Here is a 10,158-nt window from a genome sequence, read left to right as displayed (position 1 = left end):
GCGTTGCATAGTCCGAAGGGCATTCGCCGGTATGCAAAGGTACCGTAGGGGCATGTGAAGGTCGTCTTCTCTTGATCTTCCGGGAGGATTAATATTTGATTGTAACCCGAGTACCCATCAAGGAAACAATAAAACTTGTGTCCCGCTACCCTTTCTAACATTTGATCGATAAATGGAAGCGGAAAGTGATCTTTTCGGGTTACCTCGTTGAGCTTCCGGTAATCGATGCATACTCGCCAACCGGTTACCGTTCTTGTGGAGATTTGCTCTCCTTTTTCATTCTCCACCATTGTCATACCTCCCTTTTTAGGCACACATTGTATGGGACTAACCCATTCACTATCCGAAATCGGATAAATTATACCGGCGTCGAGGAGCTTGACGATCTCTTTGTGCACTACCTCCTTCATATTCGGATTCAATCTTCGTTGCCTTTGAGCCGACTTCTTTGACTCGTCTTCGAGATTAATCTTATGCATCACAATTTGAGGACTTATTCCTCGAATGTCGGAGATTTGCCACCCCATGGCTAATACATGTTCTCTTACCACTTGCACAACCCTCCTTTCTTGCTCCTTGGAGAGCTTGTTCGAGATGATTATCGGCAAGGTCTCATTCTCCCCCACAAAAGTATACCGGAGATGAGATGGAAGTGGTTTCATTTCTACATTTGGCGGTAGCTCGGAAGATGGTGGAGTCACACCATTACTCTTGTTCAAATTCTCCGGCTTAGGTTCATCCTCCTCCGTGTATTCATCATCAAGTTCTTTAGAATCGAAAGTGACCTTAGAAACGGTTGAAAAATCAACTTTGGGCTCAACAGAGCATGTCTTGGTCGAGACATGAGCTTCTCGATCAAGACATGGCAAATTTTTGCCTTGTCTCGATCGAGAAGAGGATGTCTTGGTCGAGACATGAAGGTCATTTTTGCACGAAGCAATTTCAGACCTTGCTTCTCGACCAAGACATACACTGTCTCTGGCTTCTCGACCAAGACATGAGTCTGGGAGCTCAAAATCATCAATTTTTCGCACATTTCCCTTATTCATTGCTTCCACATTTGCTTCAAGTTGATCATTCACAAGATTATCCACGAAATCCACCCTCATACAATCCTCCTCCTCGATGGTATTCCGCATCACTCTCTTCATATCAAACTCCACACTTTCCTCATCAATTCTCAAGGTGAGCTTGCCGGCATGAACATCAATGAGAGCACGCCCGGTGTTCATAAAAGGGCGACCAAGAATCATAGGACATTCTTTATCTACCGCATAGTCTAAGATCACAAAATCCACCGGAAAGATAAATTTATCCACTTTCACGAGTACGTCTTCCACTATCCCATACGGCTTTTTGAGAGAGTGATCGGCAAGTTGCAATACCATCGAGGTGCGCTTTACCGGTTGATCACCAAACAACGACCTAAAAAGAAACAATGGCATCAAGTTAATACTTGCCCCAAGATCACACAAGCAATTTATAGCATTCATATTTCCTATAGTGCAAGGTATAGAAAAACTCCCTGGATCCTTAAGCTTTGTCGGTAAGTTGCTTTGAATTATGGAACTACAATGCTCCGTGAGCGGTATTGTCCCATCTTGCTCCCAACTACGCTTGTTCATAATTATGTCTTTCAAGAACTTTGCATATTGGGGCATCTCCCGAAGTGCATCCGCCAAGCTTAGATTGATTTGCAATTTCTTGAAAATCTCAAGGAACTTGTGAAATTTTTCGTTCCCTTGAGCTTTCCTTAACCGGCTTGGGAATGGAACCGGTGGTACAAACGGTGGCGGCGGTGGTGGCCTCACATAGGGCTCTTCAACCTCGACAACCACTTCCTCACATTCCTTTGGCAACTCTTGACTTGAACTTGCTATGTCAATTACCACTTGAGGCTCATCCTCCTCGACAACTTGCCTCTTTCCATTGGCTTTCTCAAGGTTTCTCCCGCTTCGGAGCTCTACCGCCTTAACATGTTCTCTAGGGTTGTTCTCCGTAGTAGATGGCAATCCCCCTTGTGGTCTACCTTGAAGATTGATAGCAAGTTGAGAGATTTGAGTCTCAAGCATTTGATTAGTGGCGGCTTGATTCTTTTGAAGTTGCTTCATCTCTCTAAGCTCATCCATCAACTTAGCAAGCATATTCCCTTCATCCATGTTTCTTTGAGGTTGAAACCCGGGAGGATGTTGAGGTCTAGCACCCGCATTGTTGCCATGACCTTGATTGTGATGGTAATTTCCTTGTTGTTGGGGAGGTCTATTTCCACCTTGGAAGCTTGGACCCGCTTGATTAGGCCCTTGAGCATTGCCTTGCCCTTCTTGATTTCTCCACCCGAAGTTTGGATGATTCCTCCATCCGGGGTTGTAGGTGTTAGAGTAGGGGTCATTAGCTTGCCTTTGTCCCCCGATGTAGTTGACTTGTTCACTCAAGGCTTGACCCGTAACTAGGCATTCTCCTCCCGAATGGCCAAAATCACCACAAAATTCACAACCTACTTGAACATAAGCCACCGGAGCGTTTCTTTGCATAGGAGCGACTTGTTTCTTGAGAGCATCCACTTGAGCTTGAAGCGAAGCATTTGCGGCTTTTATGGACTCCATCTCCCTCACTTGATCAAGAGTCATGAGTGACTTTTGAGTAGGTGGCGCTCTTCTTTCCATAGGACCCCAAGTACTACTAACCACGGCCAATTTCTCCACCAATTCAAGGGCTTCCTCATAAGTCTTTTGCATAAGTGAACCCCCCGAAGCCGCATCGATAGTAGCTCGGGTAGTGACATTCGTCCCATCATAGAAGATTTGTATAACATGCTCTCTATTGAGCCGATGATGGGGTACACTTCGTTGTAAATCCTTGAACCGCTCCCATGCCTCATGAAGTGATTCTCCTTCAAATTGGACAAACTCAAGTATGTCTTTAGTCAACTTTGTAGTCTTGCCATGAGGGAAATATTTGTTAAGGAAGGCTTGAGCCAACTCCCTCCAATTGTGAATGGACTCATTAGGTAGAGAGTGCAACCAAATGCTAGCCTTGTCCCTCAAGGAAAAAGGGAACATCCGAAGTTTAATTTGGTCCGCCGTTATCCCATGAAGCTTGAATGTGTTTAGAACACCCAAAAACTTGGCGATATGCTCATTAGGATCCTCATGACTCAACCCAAAGAAGGCACAACGATTTTCCAAAAGTTGAATGGTACTCGGCTTGATCTCAAAAGTTGCCGCTTGAACCGGCATTGCGAAGCATCCAAAAGTTGCATTGTCCACATCCGGCAAGAAAAACTCACCCAAAGTTTGTCTTTGTTGGTTTGGCACTTGTGCGTGCGCTTGGGGTCGATCATCCCTTAGGTGGTCTTGTTGCCTTGGTCGGTTCACATTCCCTAATGGAGGAGCGGGTGGATATTGTTGTTCCCCTCCATCCATTAGAGGATTGAACCTCCCCTCTTCATCATAATTGTTTCCCTCGTTATTCATAACTTCGGGTATACGGGCTCTTCTTCTTACACCCCTTTCGTAGTTACCGAGGTTATCTTGGAACGGTTCTAGTGGTAGATTTGCTAGTCGCGTATTGTGCATACACGAAAATCAAATTCCCTACACAAACAAAGACAAGAAAACCGAGTGTAAACCACGAAAGATAATTAATAACAATAAACCAAAAAAACAGAAAATAACGCTAACTCGACCGAATTTCACAATACTTTCAATCAATTAAACGCAACCTTGTCCCCGGCAACGGCGCCAAAAACTTGTTAGCAAAAATACTAACTTGTAGTAATCCGGAAATACGGAATCGATCCCACGAAGACAAGAGGTTTAAAGTGAGCGAACACGTAATTGGAAATTCAATTCGGAAAGCAACGATCAATTAGAATTATAGTAATGGCTACGGAATTTTAAACTAGCGAAATTAACACTTTAAGCAATTAAAAACTAAAGCACTTAATTAATAAACGGAATAAAACAATAGGGAAAAAGGCGTTTAGAGGTTGCTAGTCATGCCAAAGTCATATCTAAGTAGTTTGGGTTGAGGTGATGGGAACTAAGGTCGGGTCAAGCTATTCTACGGAATCAATTCCGCTCTCTCGAGCCGGAATTGAAAGAGTCGAAACTTGATTAACAATCCCGAAATCTAATCCACTCTCGTGCTCATAAATTTCAAGAGAGTTAATAAAGCCAACTAATCAAGCAAACTCCACAACCAAAATAGCCCTAGATCATGCTAATGCATCTAGGTCTAAAGCATGTACTCCCCTAGGTATAATCTAATTAGTAACTCTCGTTCTCCTAATTAAACCACATAGCAAAGAATAAGAGGCCAACCTATTCTAAGCATTAAGCTCAAGAAGCACAACAACCAACATCACCCATAAACCCTCACCCTAATCACCTATCTAATCAATCATGGCAATCATAACAACCCCCAAACAAGGGGTTTAGCTACTAATCATCATCATGGCATAACTAATTAAGCAATAGTAAAGATTGGGCATAGAGTAAAGAATAAATACCTTGGAGTAATAATTGAACTTAAAACACATGAACAAGATAATGAAGCTTGAATTAAAAGATCAATACTTGTATTTAATAAGTTTCCCAATATAGCAAAATCTGGAAATTAAATGAAGAACACCAAGAACTATGAAGATTCTATCCAAAATAGAGAGCAAAAAGGGAAAAAATTGATTGATTCCAATTGTTGTCTACAAAAGTGAATGCACTTTGACCTAAAATATAAAATGCCTTATATAGTCTGGATAAAAAGGGGAATAAAAACACCCTAGTACAAGAGATGTTGGGCTAAAAAGGGAAGTGGGCCACTTAAAGCTCTATCTTCAAACAAAATTTCGTCTTCAGCTTTTTTCCCATGTCTTGGTCGAGAAGCTCATTTAAGTTGAGCTTCTCGATCGAGAAGCTTCTTTGATGACCCTTCGTGCAAAATGGTCCTTCATGTCTTGGTCGAGAAGCACCATGTCTTGGTCGAGACATGTGTTAAATTACACATGTTTCTTTTGCTTCTCAGCTTCTCTTTTGCTCATAAACTTCTCTTCCAAGACATGCTTTAAAAACTTGATTTCTCTTTAACTCTTTGATTTAGCTTCCGACTTTGATATTTCTTTAATTCTTCACTCTTTTTAGCCCGAATAGTTCCGCAAACACTCTAAATCACCTGAAACGCCAACACACATAATAAGGTATCGAAACACCTAAAAACACATGTCAAAACGCAATAAAGCGATGCGAAAACTATCTAAATACTAGGAGTATTCTACTCCTATCAGTAATGTACATAGGATTTTGTACCCTTAGTATGCTGCAATAGTATAAGTGTAATGTGCCAGCAGCCGTGCCACTAGTCCTTTGTTTAGATACTCTGATAGGATCTAGTGCATGTGTATACCTTTTGGGTGGCTGTTGAGTGGCATATTGTATCTAGTTACCGAATCGGCCTCGTGTGTTTTTGTGAGGGTCAAAAACAGTATGTTTTATATACACCATATCATTTTTAGTTTTTAATTTTTTTTAAGTTTAGACACTTATCTTTTATATTTATACACTTTTCATTTTAATTTCAACTTTTTTTAATTTATATTTTATTAAATTACTTATCATAATTTCTTCATTTTTTTTAAATTAATAGGTTTATTATTTTTTATTATCAACATATATTATTGTATATTATATTTTTAGATTATGCTAAATCATGATTTTGTTTTAGAGATTTTATATTTACAAAAGTTTGTTATTTTAGAATCAATACAAAAATACTTTGACCAGGGGTGGAGTTAGAAATAAATTGGGAGAGGGGGGGGATTGGGGGATTGTATAAAAGTTAAATTAATAACTATATTTAAAAAAAATGTTAAAGAGATGTTTTGAAGGAAAAATAAAGTTGAGGGATCTAATTATATAAAAATCTAAGTATTACTACTATATGTTTTTATAAATTTAAAAAATTCAAAGGCTTGTTTAAGCCAAAAAATATTTTGAGAGGGGCCAACGTGGCTCCGCCCTTGAATTTGACGGGGGAAATTGTATAAAAGTTAAATTAATAACTATATTTTAAAAAAATGTTAAAGAGATGTTTTGAAGAAAAAATAAAGTTGAGGGATCTAATTATATAAAAATCTAAATATTACTACTATATTTTTTTATAAATTAAAAAAATTCCAAAGGCTTTTTTAAGTCAAAAAGTATTTTGAGAGGGGCAAACGTGGCTCCACCCCTGACTTTGACGATGCATGTTTTTCAAATATGTTAATATCTACTAACGAGCTATTAATGAGATACGTAAAAACAACTAACAATTAAAATGTCACTAATGAGTAATTTTAAAGCAACTAATGAACAACTAAAAGGGTCACACTTAAGTCCAGTGTTGGACGGTCCAGCGCAAGGAAAGCCACACATTTTAATGGTCTAATAGGACAAATATGACTTGCTACTTGATGAATTGATTAAAGTAAAAGTACTCTACACATTTCAAACCACTCTCATGAATCAAAAAGTAAATTACACTCTTTTATACATAATTAGTTAATATAAATAGATTTAATTATCTAAATGTAAATATTATTTAATATATATATTTATTTATTAAAATTTATATACTAAAACTATTGCATAAAATAGATAAACATTAATATATTCTAAACTTATTATTATTAAAATTTAACAATATTATAATTATAAATTATAATTTTTTTTAAATTAAAATATATATTATTCATTTAATTTACAATTAAAGTAATTCAACTATTAAATATCTTAACAATTTAAATATGTAAATATTCAATTGATCTGTTATTTTCTTTTATTTAATTAAAATTCATCGTTTTTAATTTAATTGTTGATGAGTTTCCCCTTAAATTTGTAGAAGGGTTGGGGTTTAGAAAGTTACTGCTTGTCCTAAGTTTAAAATACCTTCTAGGTAGACTGTCACTAGGGATGTTTTTAAACTTTATGCTGATGAGAAGTTAAAATTGAAAACCTTTTTAAAAGACCATAGTCAATGGGTTAACATTGCAACTGACACTTGGACTAGCATAATAAGGATAAACTATATGTGTGTTACGTGTCACTGGATTGATGATTCAAGGAGATTGAATAAGCGTATAATTGCTTTCATACCTGTTAGTGGTCATAAGGGTGAATATATTTCTAAGTTTCTAGAAAATTGTGTTGTTGATTGGGGTGTCAAAAATGTTTTCCAGGTACTATGGACAATGTCATTAGTAATGATGTTGCAGTCTCTGTTTTTAAGAAAAAGATGATGTCTTGGAGAACTGGGGTAGCTAAGGGGAAATATATGCATATGCGGTGTATTACTCATATCTTAAATTTAGTTGTTAGTGATGGTTTGAAAGATGTCAATGTTTGCATAAAAAGGTTAGGGAGTGTGTGAGGTACATCAGAAATAGTCCTGCTAGACTTAAAAAAAATTAAGGAGGCTGCTGATTTTGTTGAGGTGGAAACTAAAACGGGGTTAAGTCTAGATGTACCTACTCGCTGGAATTCAAGCTTTTTAATGCTTTCGACAGCTTGTTTATATGAGAAAGCTTTTGAAAAATATGAAGAGGATGAATCCGCTTTTAAGAGTGATGAGTAGTAATATTCCTGACTTTCTAGACTTGTAGGTAGTTAGAAAATTTGCCAACTGTCTTTCACATTTTTATTATGTCACCTTGCGTATATCTGGCTCATTTTATGTTACTTTTGACATACATTTTCAAGAAATCTATGATTTAAATGTGGTGTTTTGTGATATGATGGAGAGTGAGGATTTAGAGATAAAGAATGGATGGGAAAATGAAATTGAAGTTCGATAAGTATTAGGGTGATCCTGATAAAATGAACAAGTTGATATTTTTTGCTTATGTTTTTGATCCCTCAGCTAAGTTAGAAGGGATGGAATATTCATTGTATCTTATGCTTGGCAATGTAAATGGTGCTATATTGTACAAGTGTGTAGTTGATGAGCTTAACGTGCTGTATAATGAGTACAAATCCTTGTACGAATCTAGTGGGAGCAATTCTGTCCGTGAGTTAAGCTTCCAGACTCAGTTACTTGCCTCTGTCCCTTGCCCTGATGCTGCTGCTAGAAATAAGAAACATCCATCAATTATGAAAGCACGATTCAAGCAGCATAGGAGGAACATGGGAACCTCAAGTACACGAAGGAGTGAGTTGGATGTTTATCTAACTGAGGACTTAGTTGAGGATGATGATGACCTTGAGGTCCTAAGTTGGTGGAAGCATAATGCATTGCGTTTTCCAGTTCTCTCTCGACTTGCCCGCGATATACTTGCAGTTTCAATTTCCACCGTTGCGTTTGAATTTGCATTCAGTGTTGGTGGTAGAGTGCTAGATTCTTTTAGGAGTTCCCTAACTCCTAAATTGGTAGAGGCACTAATTTGTAATGAGGATTGGCTGAGACAAGCAAGTAATCCTCTGGATATTGAAGAATCAATTGATGAGGTTGAGATATTTGAGCAAGGTTATGCACTTCTTTCTGTCTTTATTTCAAATTTATTTTCCTTTGTCATTTTTCATCATTAATCTGCCTTATCTGTTATATTCTGAACTGTTATGTCTTTTGTTTTGGCTATCTAGAGTTGCCAAATTTTGGCCCTCCTGCTGCCTGAAAAAGAACATGATCAATGATGCAGTATTTTTGCTTTTGGAACACATGTAAATCATGTGTACAGTTTGGAGGTGGTGGAAGCCAAACTGGAAAAATGATCCAAGTCCCTTGTCCCTTTTGATATCTGAAGCTGTGATCTTATGAAGCTTTGAAACTGAAAAGCTATGCAACTAATGTCTTTTTGATGGATCATGTCCCTTTTGACCCTTCAGAAAAGCTTTTATGTTATCATTGGATTGCTATGTCCCTTCTGAATCTAAACTATGCTAAATTGGTGGTGGGAAGCAAAAGAAAAAGTATGATTTTCTAACTCTTTCTAACTTTTTTACATTTTTAACTTTAATCTGTTTCGAAATCCTTGGTTTCAAATGCTTCTTTTAACTTTCAAACTTTCTGTGAAGTTTCTTTTGAAATTCTTTGTTTCAAATTCATGTTTTAACTCATTACAAATTATGACTTATAACTTATAATTGGAACTCTTTCTGATTCCTTTTTTCAACTTTCAAATTCATAAACCTGTTTTGAAATCCCCTTATTTCAACTTTCAACTTTCTAGATTTACTTTGAAATTGTTTTAAACTTTCAACTTTCCAATTTTAAATTGTTTTGGGTAATGATAAAGCTTCCACCACTTTCAAATATTGTAATGCCTTTTTTTTATACGATGAAACGACCTATTTGAGCAACCGTGTCATAGATCGCATTACAACTGAACCAATAAGCAAATTTCTGAGCCCCTATTTTTAGTTTATTTTTTTAACCTTAAGTTATTTAGTAGTTTTATAGTCAATAGTTTATTCTTTTGTTTCATAGTCTGTTTTTTTCTCTTTTTCTGCAAGCAGCTGGTTGATGTTTTACAATCAGTTCACGGATTGCATTTGCTGGGAATGGGATTCATTAGATGGGATCTGATTCTAAACTTTGAACTCAGAAATTCATTTTTTTTGCATATATGAACTTAAATTGCTGTAAATTCTAGAATTTATAATTTGTGTACAGCTGTGAATAGCAATTTTGTATCATTGGAAAGGGATGTAAATGAATATAGTATAAATCAGTTTAGTTTTTTATAGTCTAAATTTGTAATCTGTTGTTTATTTTTTTATGAAATTGAGGCCCTGTATTCAGCCCATTTGAAGGCCCAAACCAAATGATAAAACCGAACCCGAACCGACTGACAAATTTCGGCACTAGTTTTAGTCGGTTTTAATTAAAAATAGTAACAATTTGGTTTTCAAATATATAAAATTCAAAACCGACGGTTTCCACATTTTTAAAACCGAACCGACCGACGCACACCCCTACAACTGACAACCGCAAGTCTACTTCTCAATTAAAATTTGATGAGTGTGTAGGTTACTTAAATCAAAACAAAAGCAGATGTATCCTGAATGTGCAGATATGATGAAATCAGAGAAAATACAACCAAGTGTTACATTATTCAGATGATGGAAATAAAAAGAGCAAAGAGGAGAACAAAAAATAAAGCCTCTAATTGCTCTAATGTGGGCTCCT

General features: G+C 36.8%; 1 protein-coding gene across 1 annotated transcript; it reads right to left on the bottom strand.

The window, feature by feature from the left end:
- Positions 1-544: 544 nt before the first annotated feature.
- Positions 545-3,473, bottom strand: LOC126661626 (uncharacterized). The gene is made up of 5 exons (XM_050355480.1): positions 3,375-3,473; positions 2,492-3,095; positions 2,030-2,317; positions 637-1,063; positions 545-584 (listed from the first exon to the last, which is right to left on the bottom strand). The coding sequence occupies exons 1-5, from the start codon at positions 3,471-3,473 to the stop codon at positions 545-547; spliced, it is 1,458 nt and encodes a 485-aa protein (XP_050211437.1).
- Between the last annotated feature and the right edge of the window lie 6,685 nt (positions 3,474-10,158).

This window comes from Mercurialis annua, linkage group LG8 (genome assembly GCF_937616625.2).
Source record: "Mercurialis annua linkage group LG8, ddMerAnnu1.2, whole genome shotgun sequence".
Taxonomy (NCBI): Eukaryota; Viridiplantae; Streptophyta; class Magnoliopsida; order Malpighiales; family Euphorbiaceae; genus Mercurialis; species Mercurialis annua.
Note: the sequence above shows the minus strand (reverse complement) of the source record. Positions and strands in the feature narration are given on the sequence as shown.